The sequence below is a fragment of the Triturus cristatus genome, chromosome 11, assembly GCF_964204655.1.
Source record: "Triturus cristatus chromosome 11, aTriCri1.1, whole genome shotgun sequence".
NCBI lineage: Eukaryota > Metazoa > Chordata > Amphibia > Caudata > Salamandridae > Triturus > Triturus cristatus.
In genome coordinates, this window is record NC_140594.1 from 234,085,621 (window position 1) to 234,108,575 (window position 22,955).

General features: G+C 39.3%; 1 protein-coding gene across 1 annotated transcript in view; it reads left to right on the forward strand.

Moving 5' to 3' along the window:
• GRK3 (G protein-coupled receptor kinase 3) overlaps positions 1–22,955 on the forward strand; it is a 1,147,860-nt gene that overhangs the window by 676,631 nt on the left and 448,274 nt on the right. The window contains exon 9 of the mRNA XM_085636358.1: positions 14,593–14,692. Coding sequence (XP_085492484.1) covers positions 14,593–14,692 — 100 coding nt within the window. The remainder of the gene's footprint in view (positions 1–14,592; positions 14,693–22,955) is intronic.

Genomic DNA, 22,955 nt, shown 5'->3' on the forward strand with positions numbered 1-22,955 from the left:
TGCCCTCCAATGTCTTTGTGCATGCCCCTGCTCCATCCTTTTTGCCCACCATGTTCCATGGACCTGCCACTCCTATCTACTCTGAGTGTTCTGTTGAGCTGCCACTCCCCTCTCACCTGCCTAGCATTGTCAGATGACTGTAACCTGTCCCTGCCACCTCCACCCGGCCTGTCCACATTCCATGCCCCATTTTACTGCCACACCCTTCTGCCCTCCCTGGTCTGTTGTGCTGCAACTGCTTCTCCTGCTTGCCCGGCGTGGTCTGTTGTGAGGTCCCTTCCTCTGAACTCTCTTGTTTGTGCCCAGGTCCTGACCCTCCCTCCTATCCTCCATGGCCCTTTGTGCAGGCCCCTGCACCCTCCTTCTTGCCCATCATAGCCATTGTGCTGCCACTAACCCTCCCGCTTGCCATGCATGGTCTTCTGTGCTGCCACGGCCCCTCCCATCTTCCCTGTGTGGTCAGCTAGCTGCCCCTGACCCCCTCCCACCTTCCCTCCATGGTCTGTGTGTATGCCATCATAGTCTCACTGTTGCTCTCCATGGTGTGTCTTGCTTCTAGTGCCCATCCTGCTTGACCTCCATGGTCATCTTGCTGCTCCTGCCCTGCCCCCTTGCTCCCAGCCCTCTGTTTCCATGTGCAGACACCTATTCCCTCCCTCCTGGCTTGTCTGTTCCATTGTAATGCCCCTGATCTGTCCCTCCTGCCCTTTATGCTCTGTTATGCTGCAGCTTTCTCCCCTGTCTGTCCATTATGGTCAGCTAGCTACCATTGCCTCTTTCCCCTCTGTTCTCTGTTGTTCATGTGCATGGTTCTGTCCCCTCCCTATTGCTTTCTATGGATTGTTGTGCTGCACTCCCGTCCCGCATGCCCTGTGTGGTGTATTGTGCTGCTGCAAACCCTGATGCCTGCCCTGTAGGGTCAGTTTGGTGCACCTCTCCATGTCCCTCCTGTCCTCTGTTATCCAAGTCCATGTCCCTACCCCAATACCTCCTGCCTTCCATGATCCAATGTACCATACTTGTGAACATTTTGAACTTGGTAAGAGGGAGATTTGGAAAAAAAACTGGGGTATTGATTTTCCCCTTTGAGTTACATTGAAAAAGAGGAGATTGTAGACAGGAGACAGATCAAATAAAGCCCATTTGAGCTTAAAAACATTGGACGTTTCCTGGCTGTATCGGGTCTGTTGGCATGTATGGTTGTATTACCACTGCCTCTTCCTTCTGCCCACAATGGTCTATTATATTGCCACAGCCTCTCTTGCCAGTCCTGTATTGTTGGTTTGTTGCCCCTGCCCCCCTTTCCACTGCCCTCCATAATCTGCTGTGCTGCCACTGCCCTTCCTGCCTGCCCAGTGTGGTCAAATTGTTGCCTCTGCACCCTCCTACCTGCCTTCAATTTTCAGAGTCCGTGCCCCTGGCCTTTGCCTCTCAACAGTATCCTTATGAACAACTAGATTGCTAACATTCTATATTTATTGCAAAAGTGTGGAACGTCTGACGTCATCTTGATGTAATCAAAACTGTAATACCTAGAGCATTTCCTTTAGAAATTACATATATGAGAGGGTCTTATTTGCATCAAATTGATGGTTAGAGCTCTAAAAAACTAAAATGAGGACATATTTTCTGAGTTTTCAAATAGCGACAAAGCACTTTTAAATTATTTGTTATCTTTATGGTTTTTTATCCAGTTGACCACTTGATTAAATGTTGCACTTAGGGGAGAGGATGTGGTGTTACTTCCAGAGCTGCAGACTTTGCTACTGGGGAACCAGGTTGGAGTTTCTGCTTCAGCTCGACATTCTGTGTTTCTGGTCAAATCACTTAATCTCCCCATGTCTACAACCAAAATGAATTTGTTCTTGTGTGATATAACCAATGCTCATGTAAAGCACTCCAATACCTGACAAGTCTGCACTATATAAAACTGCAAAAACACAAAAAATAAAAAGTGTTTTGCACACTTCTGTCATTGGGCTACATGTGGGCTACATCTGGGTGATATTTGTGCTGCATTTGGGCTCTTTTGTCTCTGGTGGCCATCTTGGGAGATTTATTTGTTATGAAGTTTCCTAATTTCCTCATTTACTGCAGTCTCCTCAGTAGGAAATGCTTTCAGTTTTTTACTTTGATTCCATCAAGAAGGTATTCAGATATGTCGCACATTTGCCATAAATTCTGAATGTTAGCAGTCTAGTTGCTCATTAGATCACTGTAGTAATGCTACTGCTCACCACTAAGTCTGCTGCTGGTATTAAAAGTACATGTTTCAGTCTGCATGTCACAATTTTTTAATGAAATCGAAGAGGATTTGAGAAGTCACTCAAAATGTGCCCTAATGTTTCTTTCTTCAGCACTAATCATCATTTCTATGGCAAAATGAACCCCCTCATTGTGTTCCTTTTTAAATTAAATATTTTAAATGTTACCAGTTTATTCCAATCAAGATGGCTTCAGGTGTGCCATACTTTTGTCATACGTAAGACAGTAAACGCTGTAGTTGTTCTTAAGAACACTCTGGGACATTCTGTCATTGGGCTATACTTTGGGCTACATCTGGGTGATATTTGTGCTACATTTGGGCTCTTTTTTACTTTGGTTCCATCAAGAAGGCATTCTGATGTGTCGCACATTTGCCATAAATTCTGAATGCTAGCACTCTAGTTGCTCATTAGATCATTGTAGTAAGTCTACTGCTCACCTGGGAAGTCTGCTGCTGGTATTCAAAGTGCATGTTTCAGTCTGCATGTCAGAATTTTTTTATGAAATAGAAGAGGATTTGAGAAGCCAAAATGTGCCCAAATTTTTCTTTCTGCATCACTAATCATACTTTCTATGGCAAAATGAACACCCTCATTTTGTTCCTTTTTAAATTAAATGTTTTAAGAGTTACCACTTTATTCAAATCAAGATGGCTTCAGGTGTGCAATACGTTTGTCATAAGTAGGACTGTTAGCACTCTGGTTGTTCTTTAGAACACCCTGGGAAGCTGCAATAGAACACAAAGGAATCAACTGACAGTCTCTGCCCTTGTTGGATGTACATGTTTTACTGAGAATGTCAGGACTTCATTCTCACATGACTGAGAAAGATAATGTGAATTTACAGAAAATATGCTCTCAGTTTAGCTTATAGATCACCTTTCCAAACCTCTGTGGGAAAAGCATGAGAAAATAGTTTTCTCTCAAACATGATTCATGATATCCCAGCAGAAGGCTTTTTCACATGGTAAAATCACCTTAGAAAACACCACAATTCCTAAAAAGATATATATGTGATTTTACTTTTGATTTTCTCAGGAACTACTGAACGGATTTACACCATTTAACCAAAAGGCACGACTCTGAACCAAGGGCTACCTCTTTGCCAAATTTGGTGTAATTGCGTTCGGCGCGCCGAGACTATAAGGATCGGAGCGGACCAGAGCGCCCCACCAGTTTTGAAAATTTCGCGAAGATTCGTCAACCGGTGCCAAAGTTATTCCAAATACAATGTTGCAGATTTCCTATGGATAATAGGTCCTAACTATAACTACCTACTGGCGACCACCAGTAGGTAACATATATATATATATATATATATATATATATATATATATATATATATATATATATCAAAACGGAATCCCACTCGCGCTCTCGGATGGCAGTTGGCAATTAGACAACGAACTTCAATCCAAACAAAAGGGAGTTTATTCACTTCATAAACTCGCCGTGACGCGTTTCGCCACTGTCGTGGCTTGTTCACACAGCGATACACCGTAAAAAACACCATTACATACTTTCGCCTTTCATAAACAAAGAAAGAGGACTGTATCCTCGCAACATCGCTGGGAAACTTATGAACAAAACGGTCGCCATATTGGCAAGTGCAAAATGCAATGTTACGTACAAAGTATAAATGTTGAATGGCACCATTGTTTACGTAGCAAAGGGCATTGTTACATAGAAACATTTGTCAAAAATTCTATAGTTATTCCAATATAGTACAAAATAATTAGTACATAGGAAATTTGTTTATGTCACAAAGTTTGGTAGTAGTTCGTTCGTTATTATGAACAAGCTTCACTTAATTAAGATTACCAGAATTCTGATCGACATAGGAACGTTCCTGTCTCGTTATTATACGTATTTACCTTTTGACCTTAATGACAGACACCCCCTCGTTCTACAAGATATTGCAAAGTTTCTGCTCACATGGTTTCTCAGTCACATTGTAATTCAACCCTTGTTAGTGGGTGTTTTAATGTATGTAAGGCTATCTAAGTATGGTGTCTTCATCCCTTATATCACCCGTATATTAAAATCATGAACCAATTGGTCTTATCTCACACAGAGGGAACCGTCGGATGATCTGAGGAGAATGAGCAGAGATCTCAATCTGGGTCAGCCATACCACCCTTTCTTCCTTCCTGTTAAGAAGATAATGCATACAGATGTGATTAAGTCATAGGGAAAATTATGATATCAAATTAAAACAATATATACAATCATTCATTTTGAAGATGTATTGCCATTTCTTCATCAAGATTATGGCCATTCGGAAAAAGGGTACACATCCCTATTATGTGTTTCGACTCCCGCTGTCTCAGTCTTAGAACCCTGTTACCCCCTCTGACTTTGGGTGCGATCTGTTCAATAGCATAGTATGTTAGTTTAGTGGGATCAGAGAAATGATGGCTTGCAAAATGTCGGGCAATGGGATATTGTCTATCCTGGTTGGTAATCGCATGCATATGTTCAAGCACTCGTTTTTTTGCCATATGCGTGGTACTACCCACATATCGTAGTTTACAGGGGCACTCCAACACATAGATGACAAAAGTGCTGGTGCATGTCAAGAATTGTGAGATGTTCGTCATTTTTCCCGTGCTGGTGTGAAAATATGTTTTAACCATTTTACTATTGCCACAGGCCTTACAATGGCCACACGGGTAAAAACCTGGTAAATCAATGCCTCTATTCTCAAGATTGGATTTGAGATCACTGTGGACTAGAGCGTCCCTGAAGCTACGTCCTCTCCTGTACGTGATCATGGGATATGTTGGTAAAGTTTTACCTATGACAGAATCACTTTTTAAGATTTCCCAATGTCGTTGTACAATCTTGCGGACTTGGGTAGAGTGTCCATTAAATGTCATGATCAGCCTAGCTGTTCCCTCCTCTTCCTTTTGTGTTATGATCATTTCTGGAGGTGCTAAAGTACTGGATCTTTCAACTGATTTGACTCTTTCTGTTGCTTTTTTAAGAACCCATGATGGATACCCTCTTGCTCTGAATCTTTCAATCATTATTTTTTCTTCCTTTTGGTAATCTGATGTTAGGCTGCAGTTCCTTTTGGCTCTGAGTAATTCCCCGGTTTTGCTCCGCCGGTCTCGCGCCACCCTGCAATAGATTGAGGATACGAAAGGAGGATCTCGTTTTACATATATATATATATATGTATATGTTTGTCGCTGAAAAAAACAAAGGTTAAAGTTACTATAGTATCGCAAGGATGAACCATACATAGTGGCATTCCTGTTATATTTTTCTATCATTATTTCAGAACACCTTTTCTTTTGAAACTTCCTCTTGAACTCAAAGCAATCTTTTGACAATTGCAAAAGTATAATATTCTACTAGTCCTACTATCACCTACACTAAACGAATCCCTGTATAAGTTTTCTTTCATTTGTGTGCCATCCTATAGAAATAGTCCACTGCAGCTACATCCATGTTCTCCTACTTCACTGTTTGTTTTTTAGGAGTTGTGTATAATACTAGTGCATGCCACTTCAGAATGTTAGATAGGATTGCCAAACAAGTAGATACTGTGGGATATAAAATGTATGTCATAGAAGTATGGATTTAAATTACCATTATGGCCCGCACATCTCTACCCAAATGATACCGGAAATCCACCTTTTATAAATGTTAAAACAAAACAAAGAAATCCTTTCTTTGGAGAGAAAAAATGATTTGTAGATAAAACAGATTTTGTATATCAAAAGTATTTTATTCATGTAATAGCACAAAAGTTTATTCTTTAAAATTCCAAATTCGATACAGAAAACTCACTAAGTCCAATTTCCCTACACAATGGTTTCATAGCATTCAACTAGATTCTATCTGCACAAATTATTCCATTGTCAGAGGATATTACAAATTTTTAATTGATTCATTTTTGGTTCATATTTCAGCATGTTTCCAATTCTACATAATAACTGTATCCAGAGTTTTCCTTCTTTTGATGCATAGTTTCAGCTACAGTCAGTCCTCATCAAGATTAGTTAAACTCTATTCAGATAGTTTTACTCAGTTACGAATCAGTAGCATATGAATACAGGCACAGCCAGCATATTGTGCAGCTACATCTGCTTCTTCAGGGCTGTACAATATCACAAAATACAGTGCAAAAGAAGCAAAATATATATACACACCTGCAATTTAAATCTGCCGACTTTGTATTTTCTATAGCACTAAAATTACTCTATATTCTATATATAGAGAGGCAGGCAGCAGTTTGAATTAAATTCCTAGACACACTTGAAAAGAGACTTATGTATAAACACAGCTAGACATAGGAACATGCGTTCTTTCCGAGCCTTCAATTCACCAATGTTGCATTGTGCCCACATATACATTCAGCACTTCTCTTCTATTCATCCACTCATTCACCCATCTCGTTTATGTCAGATTACACATCCATTCATTATTTCATCTGTATATATATATATATATATATATTCACTGAAAAAACCATAGGTTTCACACATGTTATAGTTAGTGGAAATTTTACTGATAAAAAACCAATGAAATTGCCCCGTTATAGTTAGCGCAGGCAACTATAACTCACGCGACCACAATCCTCTGCTGATGCTAATACTGTATTTAGACACTTATTTGCCCATGTCTTCTTCCATACATTTTTAGCTATACATATATTACAAATATTTTTTTTTCATAAAGACACATATGTCATCAGCAGAGGATTGCGGTCGCGTGAGTTATAGTTGCCTGCGCTAACTATAACGGGGCAATTTCATTGGTTTTTTATCAGTAAAATTTCCACTAACTATAACATGTGTGAAACCTATGGTTTTTTCAGTGAATTTGCAAGGTTTTTTAAATGCTAATTCCTAACTATAACGTGTGTGAAACCTATGGTTTTTTCAGTGAATTAGTACGGTTTTTTAAATGCTAAGTTTTTTTCCCTTATAATAAGCCCTGTACATTTGGTGGCCTACGGCCACCAAAAGCACAGGGGGTGGGGTAAGTGTGGATAGTGTTTTTTTCCATTGTAATAAGCCCAGCACATTTGGTGGCCTTCGGCCACCAAAAGCACAGGGGGTGGGGTAAGTGTGGATAGTGTTTTTTTTATTTTTATTTTTTTACCGTACGCTTACCGTAAGCGTACGGTAAGCGTACCCCGCGAAATTGCCGAAAAAAAAATAAAACCGTTTTTGCACTTGGGGGATGTTTGGGGACTCCCTCAACATGACTATGTGGGAGGGAGTTGTCAAAACAGCCCCTTTACATGTTTTTGGGCTTCCGATTTTAAAAATCTCTCTCAGTGCGAGAGACAAAATGGCGGCCGCCGCTTCCTGGTTTCGGCCGATTCGAATGTTTACTAAGATCTAAGAGCCAATCAGAATCGCGCTCGCGCACGCCACCGTACGCTTACCGTAAGCGTACGGTAAGCGTACCGTAAGCTGGCTCAGATATATATATTGATTTAAAGGCTATTTTCTCAGAATCTACTGAACAGATTTACACCAAACCTACAAAAGGCACTTCCTTGACCTAGGGACTACCTCTCTGCCAAATTTTGAGTAATTCTGTTCAGCCATTCGGGCTGTAGCTCGTTCTAAAGGTCCTATGGAAAAATGCATGGGAAAAACGCGTTTTGGGACCCCCCTTTTATCTCAGCCCCCGCTTGACGAATCCCCCCGAGACTTTCAGGGTAGGAGCGGAGCGTAGCGCCCCACCTATTTTGAGAAATTCGCGAGGATTCGTCGACCGGCGCCAAAGTTATTCAAAATAGAATGTTGAGGTTTTCCTATGGAAACGTGGTCCTAACTATAACTACCTACTGGCTATCGCCAGTAGGTAATATATATATATATATATATATACATATATATATATATATATATTTATTCCTTCAGTTGTGCACTCATTCATTGTCTATCCTGGTTTGGTTCTGTAAGATGGTTGTCCTGTGGCTAGTTAGCACTGGGAAGCCCTTCTGAGTATCCATGCACTGTATAAATCCAGGAGAATAGAATAGAATTTGGAAGTCTTTACTGTGCCCAAGCAACATTTGAATAAACTGAAAGTAGAAATTTTAGTTCCAGCAGCTTATGTAAATAGCGATTTGCATGGTTTTGATATTTATTTTTTGCATTTCAAGTACCTTTTACACTTCACTTCAATGAGAAAGTGCTTGCCACAATGGCTGCAGAGGTTGCCTTGACAACCTGCCACTGACCCTGGCTTATGATATCAATGCCATGAGGAGGCAAGGCAGGAAGATTTGAGAGACTTCAGAGGTCAGAGTGATTTGCTGCTTTTTAGGTCTGGCATTATTCAAAAACTTTTGATTTTTCAAAAAATATATGTTCAACATAATTATTTAAAGGGGCTAGCAACCAGGTTTCTTTAACCACTGGTCGATCGGTGTGTGATTTACATTTTACTTCCGCCCACTGAAGCATACAGCACTTTTGTCACTGGATAGCTTCACTGTAAGTGATTGCATTTTGCTCTTTCACAAATAGCACATCCGCTCACAAGTTAACTCCCTTCTATACCAATATTTTTATTTTTAATGTATTACTTTGATGTTACCTCTGTGTTTGGAGTCTGATATTATAGCAGGACTACACATACCAGAGAGCACAGGCCAAATTCCATGCTTTTTCAGTTCCTGTATCCTGCCAATGATACTGTAAATTCCTATTGGAAAATTTGACTTTCTCAGATAAACAAAGGACACTCCAAAGGGAATTTCACATCCAAACAGATTGTGCCAATTTGAAACAGTTCTGTTTTAAGGGTTTGAAAGCTTCAGTATTATACATTGGATTTAATAAGTGAGCAATTCTTCGAAACACTTTTGTTCTGTACTCAATTTCATCAATGACTCTATAAGAAACTTTTCCCAGGAAGAAAACCAGCCTTTATCATGTTTAGTTTGGAGCACTTGTAACACTTTTTTTTATTCATTCTTTCCTTTCTTCTTTCTTTCACACTTACCTTCCTTTTTGTTTCATTGCTTCTTTCTTGCTTTCCTATCTTCTTACTTTTTTCTTCTTTCTTGCTTTCCTTTTTTCTTTCATTCCTTCATTCCCTTTTCTTTCATTCCTTTCTTTTTTGCTTTTCTTTTTTCATTTATTCCTTCTTTCAAGGTTTCCATGTTTCTTTCATTCTTACATTAATTCTTTCCTTCTTTCTTGCTTTCTGTTTTCTTTCATTATTTCCTTATTTCCTTCATTCTTTCTTTTTCTCTTTCCTCCTTAATTTCCCTCTTTCCTTTTTTCTTGCTTTCATTTCATTTGTCTTTATTTCCCTCTTTTTTACTTTCATTCCTCCTTTCCTGCTTTCATTCCTCTTTTCTTGCTTTCACTTCTTCTTTCCTTCTTTCTTGCTTTCATTCCTTCTTCCTTGCTTTCATTCCTTCTTCCTTGCTTTCATTCCTTCTTCCTTGCTTTCATTCTTTCTTTATTTCCTTCTCTATTACCTCAGTTTTTCTTTCTTTCTTGGCTTCTTTGTCTCTTTCTTGTTCTTTATTTCCCTTTCTTTTATTCTTTCTTTCTTTCTTTTGTTATTTCATTCTTGGTTTCTTGATTTCTTCCTTTCTTTCATTCCAGCCTTCATTATCTATTGCTTTCTCTCTTAAATTCTCTCTTTCTTTCTTTCTTGACTTCTTTATTTCCTTCTTTCTTGCCTTCCTTTTTCTTTCTTTCTTGCCTTCCTTTTTTCTTTCTTGCTTTTCTTCTTTCTTTCCTTCTTTCTTGTCTTCTTTAGTTCCTTTTTGCCTTCATTCCATTTTTCTACTCTTTTTTCTTTTCTTCTTTCTTTCTCTTTTTTTCCTCCTTTCATTACTTCTATTCTTTCTCCTTTCTTTCCTAAATGCAAGAGGCTGGAAGTACGGGCATAACAATTGGCTTTTTTAGGACTTTGTTAGCCAAGACCTTTTGATTTTACTAAACGTATGCTTACGACATAGTTACTTATAGAGATTTCCAGCTGTAGTTCATTCTTTTGTCTGTGATTGTGTCATTTGCATTGTTTCCAACCTACTCTAGCATGCTTCGAGGGTCAATTCATCAACCCACTGCAGCTATTGGCTGCTTTCACTATGACTTACAGCATTCTGGTCTTTCTCAAGGAGCACATCCACACAGAATGTAGTTCCCTTTAATCACAGGGAGTACTATAGTAATATATGCTTATTTGAGACTAAAAATAATTTTGCCTTTTAGCTATTTATTTTACATCATGCAATGCCCTACAGCTACCCAAACAATAAAGCTCTGCAAAAGTCATAACAAAACAACATTTCTAAAAGGCTGGTGGACGATGCTATATCTATTCGCTTTGCCAAAGCTTGTGAAAGTTTTGTCAGAGCATATATATTTACTGTAATCTCTCATTCTAACCTGTTGTGAAAATGCATGCTCTCCTATTTTAAACCGTTGTGAACAGTCATACTCCCAGTGCCATCACCATTCAGGACTGAACCAGCAGTCTAATTTAAGGCTTAATAAACATTTACTGCTTGCTTAAGTGTGTGTACTTCAGATGTGATTTATAACAGAACACTAGCCATGGTGTCAAATCTCTTTTCAGAGGCCATGCCCTATAAAACAATCTTCAGATCATCTTCCAGTCCAATGTTCTTCTACGGATATTTTTCTAGAATGTCTTACCATTTAAAATTTGATTATTATCTATTTGTACATGACTCTGGTGAGGCGAAAAACTGATTGTGTTTTGCAATACACTGAAAAATAAATGCGTACTGTCCAAAATGACTTTTCACAAGCAAAAAAGTCCATCAAAAAAGAAATGCTGATATTGTTATCTTACTCTTTCTGCGAGTTGCATTTTGAATACAATTACAGGTTTGAATGAGCTCATGTTATCAACACCAAAAATAAGATACAGAGTGAGGCCTTTGGCCAGCCTCCTTATCTATTGGTTGTTTTGGGTCAACCCCCTTCAACCTTTACTTATTAGAAGAGTCCTTTCCATTTTAGATCAACCCACTCGAGTATTCTGAAGGTTCAAAGTTTGTAATAGGGACTTTCACATAGATATGTCTTTGGATTGCAAGTAGGACACTCCTGCTGCCAAAGAAAAGCATTTACCTTTCTACTGATGATTGAAAAATGCCAAATGGGACCAAAAAACTACTTATACTCTAGTAGCATCCCCCATGATGCTGCTGGAATATTTTCCAAACATGTCAGTAGATGCCAAGAACATATATTATATTTGCAAGAAACCATTCACAACTTGACACATAGTTTCCTCTATGGTTACACACTTTATTTGAAAACGTGTTCCAGTTTTCTGTCCAAGGTTGTTTCTGAAGTCCCTCTAATTCCCACTATTGACCTTCCTATTTGCAGACCTATCTTGCTGCTCCTAAATTCAATTTAGACAACATGCTATAACATCTACAAACAAATTAACAATGCACTAATTTTCAGTAAAACAGTTTTCAAGTTGGTCAGACCACCATGTCTCTAGGCTCCCTAGAAAAGTGTTCAACCTCAGCCTAAAGTGAGGTATACGCCTTTACACCAAAGTGCAATGATTTAAGACAAATCTGAAGACATTATCTGAACAGTTATGAACAATCCCAGAGCATACAGTCCCACAGTAACCCGGGTTCTGCAATCCTCATTGGCTACACAAATTTTTATCAAGAAGGTGAAGACTCTTTAATTGGAGTGGGTATTTGTTGGAACTCCTCAATGGATTCTTGATATAAGGCTGCTCTTTAAATTTGCTGAATAAAGTTCTCCCTTATATGCCTTTAAAACGTCATCCGTTTTTTGTGAGGACATTCACAAATTCTATGTTTGTAAGTGCTGCTAAATGCTTTGGTTGCTTTAGTCTATGTGTTCTTTGTAAACACGAAAATAGATTCTTCTTTCTAAAATAACATGCATTGACGTCCAGTCTGGAAATGGATTAAATTGATGCTATTATTCTTGGACATTCAGGGATACACATAATAAGGGTTGTTAATACCACTCAAAGCGTACTAGTACGGCTGCCTGACTGGCACCACGGATGCTTCATGTAGGGGCTGTGGTTTTAATCAGGAATCGCTTTTACACATTTTATGTTTGTGCCCCTTTTTATCTCCACTTAGATGCTATTATCCTGTTCCCGTGATTAGGAAATTGAGCATCAGGGCCTGCTGTAATTGAATGTCAGATCATTGACTAATGCTGGTTGACCACAAGATTTGTTAAGTTCATGGCGATTGCCTCATCAATGCTTAAAAATGTTACCCCATGAAAGTAAAGTTTAATATTCAATGCTTACTACATAAAGCATTAGGACCGCTGTCTGGTCTAGCAAGCTCTCTTCTTGATAGTCTGAGTGGCCCTATGGTTAATTGGTGTTGCACTTTAATTATGGCATATGTAAGATGAGGGTTTTTCCTTTTTGTTGGCTCTAACATGCACTTCCACTTTTATTTGAACTTTTTTTTTAGCTCATCTGTGACCCATTGGCTGCTGCTAGTATAAATGGATGTTCTCTTGCTGTGATTTTTCATATTTTTAATAATTCAATAATGTTTATTTCTGCCTACTATGTGGTATTTCTTACAAGTGGTAGGGTACAGTTCCTTTATATTCTTCTGCTCAACTATATTGTAATGTTTTCTGTGATTTTAATTAATCATGCAATCAGAATAAACTTTGAACACAGACACCTAAATATAAAATTGTTCTCTTTCTCTTCTTGTCCATATAAATAGCCATGCATTCATGACACTTTCTGAATTTTAGGAGAAAACTATTTTTCTTCAGCTTTAAAATAGTTGTATTATTGCAGACAGTTAAAATGACATTCATGAATGGAGCACCAAATGTTTATCACCATTTACAATACTCATTCACCTCTTGATCATTCAGCATATATCTTACAAAGCAAATAATATTTTTAAATGTTTTCTTGCAACCCACTGTTATCCTTCTTATAATATGATATGGTATGTCTATTTGTATAGTGCCCTAATCACCCGTGAGGGTATCCAAGTTGAAACAGCTCAAAGTTTAAGCTGCCCGGTGTTCACCAGCCAAACAGTATCAAAATGAACATTAAACAAGCATTGAGAAAGGCATGCTTACATCCAGATTTTCTTTTGCTACATGAAAGATAAGATGAAGTGATTGTGGCTTTGGAAGAGGCAGAGGTCAAGAGAGAATAAAAATGGTAGCAAAAATGTACTTTCTTTTCATTTCTCAAGATCCAGTACAAATAAGTCTAATAAGCAATACAAAACATTCCACTATATGTCATTTCTCACTGATGAGGACCATAATTCATACATGCTTACCAACTTTGCTAGTGTACTCAGCAGCTACAAGAGAGTGTTACAATTATGTGCAGTGTTGACATAATGAGTTTTAAGTTTAGGGCTGTCACCTCAATCACAGTGGAGAGTCATTTAGCAAGGATGCATAGTCCTGGGTGCTTGATTCAGAATGGACCAGTAGGCCCCTTAACTGAAATTTGATATACACAATTTTAACTCTCAAAAAGGTCTGGCGATATGATAGAAAGAAGGTGAGATGGGAATTTGTTAAGCAGATGTGTATGAAGTCAATAAAAAGGACACAAAACATTACTATAGTAACTAAATTTGGGCAGAAAGCATTGTGTCTAACAGTGTACATGTAATGCACATAGGCCCTACATTGTCCTAGAAAAGTCTGATGCACTCTGTTATCTCTTAGCAGGCTCAGGCTTAGTAAACCTGTCACATTTAGATATTGTCTGCAATGCCAAGGGTTTCTTTTCTACCCCATGTGGGAAGGTGGTGGAGAGCAGGCCAATGCAAGCCCAATCTTTATGACACCAATAATTGTAAATGAGAAACAAGACGAAGTTAGCAAAACAATGGGGAAGCATTCAGATACAAAACAACAACCAAGCAACCAAAAGAAGGATCATTCACAGTAACGTTTCTGAGAATAGGTATAACTTAATCTTAACTTGTTTCTTAAGTTATAGGAATAAGTCACATTTACTCATGGAAAAAGTGTTTTGTGAATTGGGCTAAAAAAAGCTGAAAGTCAGGCTCCTCCTGCTTAGAAGAATAGTAATTTAACTACATTTCATAACTATTGTGAATCTTTATCTGATAGTCTATATTTGGATTTCAAGAACTCAAAAATAACTGCCCCATCTTCATTCCAAACTGAAAATATTTTTAAGGTGTAAAATGTAAATCTAAGTTTGATAAACTAAAATAAAACTATGTATTTTTTCACTACAAGTAGCCAAAAAACAAAGATTAGTGACCTTTCATTAAAACACTTCATTCACAATGTATTTCAATTTTTTCTTATTTCAGGTATGCAATGAAATGTTTAGATAAGAAGAGGATCAAGATGAAGCAAGGGGAAACGCTAGCCTTAAATGAGAGGATTATGCTCTCTCTTGTCAGCACTGGTGTGAGTATGACAGTTGTGTTCAAATACTGATGCACATTCCACTTCAAATTAATCACCCTCTGGAGAGCCAGAGACCATTTTTCCGGGCACTTGTATTCAATCTTCTATTAATTAACTCCACATTGCTATTCCTTCAAGGGCCATATTGTTCAATTCCTTCAAGGGCCATATTGTTCAACTGTTATACAACAAAAGGATTTAGGCTTCACCCTTGTGTTACTGGCAAAAATGTAGCTAACCATAACATCCCAAATCCACATGAATTTGTTGCTTCCTAATAAAGTACAATTCCTTACTATTTGATGGGAATGTCATGTGCAAAGTTTGTTTGTTTAGTTGTCCTTTCGTATCCTCTTTCATCTAAAATATTTTGGACAAATGCCCTCCTTGTCTGCAAGTCAAGGTCAGACTACAAAAGTTGGTGATATTAACTTACCTTTACCACTACATCATTGTAAAACAAGTAAGACCAACTTAAATTGCTAGACTCAAAAGAACGATGTATAAAACTGGTGACCTCAGATGTCAGACAAGTCGATATCTGAATAATGTAATTTCTCATTCACAGCCATTATACATTGTATTCTTCAAGCCACAAACACCTATAGATAATGTATTGTTTTTGGCGACTATAAAATTGCATGATAAATGAATGTAACAGAACATGAACCAATGCAGGAACACATTGCTCCATACCTCTTAAAATATGCATGGGTACATATATTGGCCCATACAAAAAATGTATCAATAAACCTAGCAGATATATTAGTGAGTTGCCTCTTTCCAGTTCACAATGGAGAACAGTCGCATAAGTTCTGCATTTTCTAGCACTGATCAGGTGTTCTTTTTAGATACATTTTCCTGTCATCTGTATTAAAAGTAAAGAATAGTAAAAGATCATCAAAAGGATTCTGGATATTTTCTAGAGAATATTCGGATTAAACTTGCACCTTTTACCTCTTTCCGGTAAACATCTGGAGCCAAGGTATGTTGCTAAATGTTTGCAAATGTTCCTACACCATTATTACTATATTTTCTTTAACATTGACCCTAAGGCAAAGGTCATCTTAAGAGGATGTAATCAAGTCACCTTGGGAATTTTGAACCTGTTTTGATAAATAGACCTTTGTTAAAGCTCAACTTTCGCAAGGAATCATGATGCAGGGACTCTGGAACCAAATAGATTACTGGTCTAAACTTTTTAACCAGTCTTTACAGCTCTGAGGGATGAAGCCTCAGATTCTATTTCTGCTTTACCCAATAAAAATAAAAGGTGTCCCAAAGAAAGGGCTCCATCTCGAAAAAGTCCATATTTCATTGGAGAGCTAATGATGAATTTACTGGTGACCACAGAGTCTAGTCACCAGTGTTTTGAGTCCCAGTCATTGGAATTCTATAACTATTTATAGGCACAGCTGCTTATAATTCCACTCAATGGGACATATGTAAAAGTGAGATAGTTTCCATTGTGGAGTTTAAATAGTACCTAAATCTCAGGTACCTATATTTCTGAATCTCCTTGTAGTGGCAACCTGTGGAGTCCTATGCTTCATCATTCTTACAGGGAACTGGAGTTTAGGGTTAGGGTATTTCTTCTAGCCATTAGAACTAGACAGTCTGCCATCACCTCGGGGGGTGAATACAGACTGCTTTCTGTTCATTCTAGGATTTGGAAGTCCAACACATGCACTATGGATATGACATGGGACATGCTCACACTCTCAATTAAGTTTGCTGATGCATCTTCATAATTCGGTTGTTGATCTTCTGTTTTTCATTCCTCCTGATCTGTTGGTTGCTGCTCTCAGAGAACTCTGTTACGTTTCCAAGCCAGTTTTGGTCATTTCCATTAGCCCTTGTAGGTGTACCAGTGGGGAAAATTCACATGTCCCGGGAACTCTCTCGACCTTCCTTCAATGGATTGATGTTAGGAACAGACAAACATACCACAGATAACAGGAATATTTTTCTGTATTCCACTCACCATAGCAGTTTCGCCAGCAACAAGGAAGGATCGTATTCCCTTCCTATTGAGTTACTGAGAATTATCAGCTATAAGTTCTGCTGTCACGGCAGATAAAAAACAATATCTACATACCTGCATGACAAGGCTGTGTGCCCCACTCTACTCACACAGCACAGTCTATGTCAGGCTGGCTTGGTTATTACCCATAGTATCAGTGAAGCAGTAACTACCTGAATGAAAGAATACACTCCTATTTTAGACAGGTTATGGCATCTTATTTGTGGTGTTTTTGCAGGAGGACTGTGGAAAGGTTTCATGAATATTGACACAGGGTGTGAAGAATCTCTTGTGAATTCTTATAGTCCTATATACACTTTTACATAGAAAAGAGCACAAGGTCCAATAAGACACTACTCCTCATTAGATATGTGGATATATGAACAAAAAAGCTCACAGTCACAATATAGTATATAAAGAAATAAGCAACACACTAATACATAATTATATGTATAATGCAGTGGAAGCAATGATCACCTGTGGGGCAAAGGTCACAGGAGGATAATAAAAACAACCTCAATTCAACAGTTCAGACAGCTGGATCTTGTGCAGGGCTACCTGAAACTACGAAACCCTGGCATGTGCAGTCCAACACAATGTGCCGGTAATGTCTCCATCGTTGCGGAGGTCACAGAAGAAAGAATGCATGCATACTTCTCAGACTAATGCTCACTTCAGAAGGAGAGTGGCAACTAAGCAGAGGTTTCACTCCTAGTCTGATGATTTCTCTCATAATGGTGTGCAACCCTATTAAATACTGGTGAAGAGGACCTCTAGTCATCCTCCTCTGTGGCCAAGTTAGGAAGCTGTGTGCTACGCAAACAATTGATGGACGGAATGCTGAACGAATCATACATTCACCCCAGTCAAGAGATCTGGGTTAAATCCATCATTCTTTTGCTCACCATGCCACCTCAGTTTAGACCCAGCCATATGCAAATCAGTCTTGACCCGGTCCTAGGATGCTTGTTTCCAGTACAGGGAGGACCTGGCTTGGCAGTTCGGGCTGGACTGTTCCCATGAGGCACAGGGTCAAGACTGATTTGCATATGGCCAGGTCTAAATTGGGGTGGCATGGTGAGCAAAAGAATGATGGATTTAACCCAGATCTCTTGACTGGGGGTGAATGTTTTTATTCGTTCTGCATTCCGTCCATCAATTGTATGTCTTTTGTTTTCTCGCCCTAAGTGTGCCAGGTATGCCCAGATGTGGGTCTTGGGCTCACTGTGCCACTGGACTCAAGCTATCCTGGCTGAAGAGGGGTGAAACTACGAAACCGGTCCTAGGATGCTTGTTTCCGGTCCAGGGAGGGCTGGCTTGGCAGTTCGGGCTGGACTGTTCCCATGAGGAGGCACAGGGTCAAGACTGATTTGTATAAGCCAGGTCTAAACTGGGGTGGTAGGGTGAGCAAAAGAATGATGGATGTAACCCAGATCTCTTGACTGGGGATGAATGTTTTGATTTGTTCTGCATTCCGTCCATTAGTTGTCTTTTGTTTTCTCACCCTAAGTGCACCAGGTATGCCCAGACGTGGGTCCTGGGCTCACTGTGCCACTGCAATCAAGCTATCCTGGCTGAAGAGGGGTGAAACCCCGAAACCGGTCCTAGGATGCTTGTTTCTGGTCCAGCGAGGACCTGGCTTGGCAGTTTGGGCTGGACTTTTCCCATGAAGCACAGGGTCAAGACTGATTGGCATAGGGCCAGGTCTAAACTAGGGTGGCATGGTGAGCAAAAGAATTATGGATTTAACCCAGATCACTTGACTTGGGGTTAATGTTTTGATTTGTTCTGCATTCCGTCCATCAATTGTGTGTCTTTTGCAAGTTAGACGGAAGGTCTGCTTTATTTAAACGTTTAAGCACTCCTGTGGTCATGAAAAAATGCATCTTTATGCTGGCCAATTTTCTCTAGCCAGGTTTGTATTGGTCACAGGTAATTTATGGATTGTTCTCAGCATGCTGCTTAGACCTTTCAGCCCACTAACAAGACAAAATTAAAAGAAATGGTTAGATTTGCCTTAGGCACTGGAGAACCTCTTCTGAACAAAATATAAGGCTGGCGACACCCTTCCACCCATCAGTAGAACATGTTTGGGTAGAGCATGTGTTAAGGAGAGAGCGTGTTCGAACTTTCACCCATAGGGGGTCTTCCCCCTAAACCTTTTACCTTCACTCCTCCTATTTTTGATGATCTTGTTTTTGTTGGCCATCGGACTCTGTGCACTTTACTATTGCTTACCAGTGCTAAAGTGCTCTGTCACCTAAACATTGTAGAAGTAGCTTGCACCCAATTGGCACATCTAATTTACTTGTAAGTTCTTAGTAAAGTGGTATCGTATGTGCCCAGGGCCTTTAACTTAAATGCTACTAGTGGACCTCTAGCACTAATTGTGCCACCCACTTATGTAGCGTGTAAAACATGTGCTATGTTTATAAAGTGCCGTGAGTCTAAAGCTATCTCCTGGTAGGAAACATTTACATTTTATTCAGGTGCCTCCAGTGGATAGGATTAAAAAGGAAAGTGAGCGGAGATCTGGAAAAAATGCTTCCCTTAAATAGTCAGCATGTTTCTGCCTTACGGTGGACCAACTTTGGGCTCTGAGGCATTCAGCCGGACCAGTTCTCACAATCACACAGTGATAATAAACATGAACATCAAACCTGCTGCTGGCCTAATGTTAGGAGGCCAGGAGGTACAGTCAGTGGCCCATAGTTGTGTTGTTAAGGGGATCCACTGTTGTGGTATATCATAAATAAATAGATGAAGACATTAAAAGCATTCTGAACATATCACAAAATTAGAAAAAAAAGTCCACTGCCAAGTAATTGTGAGTAGACCTGGGTGAGAGTGCCCACCATCATTGTACATACTAGTGCAGGGAATTGAGTCATGAGCGCTCTTACCCTCAACATGGGATTACTGCTCACTCTTAAGCTTAATTATGCTGCCTATAAAGCAAAGCTTCATAGCACAATTTATAAAAGAGAGGAATTTTAAAACAGAATCTGGGTTGTGTCTACTTAAAAAGTAAGACAAGCTTGGGTTTTGACTCTAAGGCAGCAAGGCCAAGTCAAGGTAATCAAAATAGAACAAAGGAGGGTGCCAGTGCTGCACTAAACTTTCAAAGAAATTTAAACAAATGAACTGACTTAAACAAATCCATTTTATCCATTTTTTGGTTGATTTTAATCAAAAAATATTTTATGCAATTTTTCTTATTATTTTGCACGGTTGTATTTAGAATGATTCAACAATATACACAAAGATCAAAAGAAACAAACACAAAGATACATTTCAAATATTTACATTACATGAACACATATAAATGACCACACAGCTAGCGTACCTCAAACATTCAGACAATAGACAACATTCAATTGGCAATTTACATTTATATACAAAAGACAGACCATCAGTGAATAACACTTGCACTATTTGAAAAAAACACCTATTTTGAAAGTTTTTTATCCCGTTATTTGGCTGAAGGCGAAGACAAGTCAGAAATAGGTCAACGCGTTTCGAATCCCTTCACCGGGGATTCTCATCAGGACCAAAGCTTTCTGGGGAACAAAAACGTACAGAACTGAATTAGACCATTGACCCCTCCAACAGAAGTTTTTGAAAAAAGACCACTAAACTCCAATTAGGAGTCTTACCTAAACTTTGCAGTAACGCACCCAAGAATTTAATTGGATGGTAGAAAGGCGTCCAATAAACGCATCTGTAAACAGCAGAATAGAAAAAACAGTTTTTTAGAGTAGGGAACAGAATCCTGCGTCTACCCTAATGACTAATGGCTTATGCATGTACTGATACGTCAGACAAACTTACTGGTAGGTGTCTGCGATGTCTCATGTAAACGTCTGTGGCTCCTTATTCAACCTGGGCGATATCGGCTAGTTCTAGTTTGGGACAGTCAGGAGCAGCGAGTCGGTAGTTAGTCGGCCGAAAACTGCACCCAAAACAGAAGCATATTCATTAGACCAACGTACTCCGTAATATAAAGTGAGAAGATCGCACGCACGCTCACAACCTCCTACGAGTGAAAATACCTTATTAGTCTTGTTTTAGGAGCGCCCTTGGATCCAAACTACACCGTGCACGAGGACCGGTGTTTGTGTGCTGCAGTAATCGCCATTTTGTAGTTTTTAGACGGTAGCGAATATCAGGGCGGTGCTTCAGAGGGTTCTGGGAATTGTAGTTCGGCCGCGATTTTTTCAGTGTGTCAATGAGAAAAAACCTATTGCCACCCTTTTTGGAAATTGAAAGAATGAGGAAACAATAATAAGAGTTGTGGCAATCATGGTATTTTAAACCTAATGAAGACAGATAGAAGCTCCGATATTTTCGTTGTGAGGTAGCGTTTTGCTTAATTATTAGCAATTCCAGGACAGTCTGGATGGCGTTCTGATCCTGCACGCTTGAAACTAGGGTTGTATCAATTAATAATACGGCCGTGTGTGGAAAATAATCCGTGACTGTGCTCCTGATACATTGTGGCGGTCCATATGTGAAAGGGGCCCATTTTTCGAAAAGTGAGCAAATATGCAAAAATCAACACTGTACCCCATATTTAGCGTAGTATGTTTGGAACAGTAACATATTAAGTGTCGGCCAGACCGGACTGAATGGAAAACTAGGGCACCAGTGGTATTTTTTACAGATTATAAATCTCAGATAACTCATTCAGTCCAACCTCTGATGTGTTAAACTTGATGATAAGCATCGCTTCTCTCTTCACTAATTTGGCGTCAAGGTCGCCACCTCGGTCATCCTGTGTGACTTTTGAGATCACAGTCCATCTCACATCTCTTTCTGTATGGTTTTTGAAATGCCAATGGTTAACCAATGGAGCATTGGGCACGTTCTTACGTATCCTTGATTTGTGTTGTTGTATTCTTATCCTCATCTCCTGGTTCGTTTTCCCAATATACAGTTTGTCACATGGGCACAATATCCCGTAGACTACAAACTTCGTTTTACAGTTTGAGAAAGAATCATGTTTCCAATGGACCCCCTTGTGGGTGAAATGATTCCCTTCGATTGTGGAGTCGCAACAGACACATGTCCCACATTTATGATGTCCTTGTATTGGAGGTAAATTCAGAAGACTTCTTATGTCCGGACTTTTGGTTTTTGGTAGTGCAGCTCGGACTAGCTGGTTAGCTATGCTCTTATCTTTTTTAAAAGCAAATAGCGGGGTCTCTTTGAGTGACACATCAAGATTTTTGATCAAATGCCAACTTTGAGAAATGGTCTTCTTGAGCCAGTTAGACGTTGGGCTAGAGGTCGATACACACACAATCCTGTTGGTTTTGGATTTGTCCTTTCTCTCCAGAAGTACTTCGCGTGGAGTCCACCAAGCTCGTTTGATGGCTTTCTTCAGAAGTTTTTTGGGGTAGCCTCTAAGGAGTAAGTTGTTTTTCAAATTCTCGGCATGATGTAGGTATTCATCTTTGAAGGTACAATTTCGGCGAATTCGCAAGAATTGGCCGCACGGCAGGTTATCTTTTAAGCTGCGTGGATGATTACTTGAGTAGTGTAATGCTTTGTTCCTGTCCGTTTTTTTCTTGTAGAGTGTAGTAACTAGACTGCCGTTACTGGGGTAAATCTCCACGTCTAGAAAAGGGATCTTGTATTTGGAAAAGTTCAGACTGAATTTTATGTCAGATGTTCTATTGTTTAACCAGTTGACAAACTCTTGAAGTTGAATTTCATCTCCAGTCCACGTTAAAAAGACATCGTCGATGTATCGGACCCAATTCGTAATATAGATTGTGAAAGGGTTGTTGTTATAAACGAATTGATCCTCATACTTAGACATGAACAGGACTGCCAGCTCTGGGGCAAAAGGACACCCCATCGCAACACCTTTGGTTTGGAGAAAAAAATCATCTTTAAAACAAAAATAGTTGTTCTTGAGGGCAAATGTGGCTAGTTCCATAATGAAATTCGTCGGGACCTTTTCAGGTTTAGGTCTACTGTTCAGGAATGACTCCAAGACTGCCAGACCCTCATCTTGTGGGATCTCCGTATAGAGTGAAGTGACATCCAAAGTTGCAAGGAGATGGACAGTTTCTTCAAAAACCATTGCATTAAGTTTGGCCAAAAAATCTGTGGTGTCTTGTATATATGATTTGACGTCCTTCATGAAAGGTTTAAGAAAAAAGTCAACGAATTTGGATATTGACTCATTTAATGATTCACAACCCGAGACTATCGGGCGTCCTGGGGGACTCC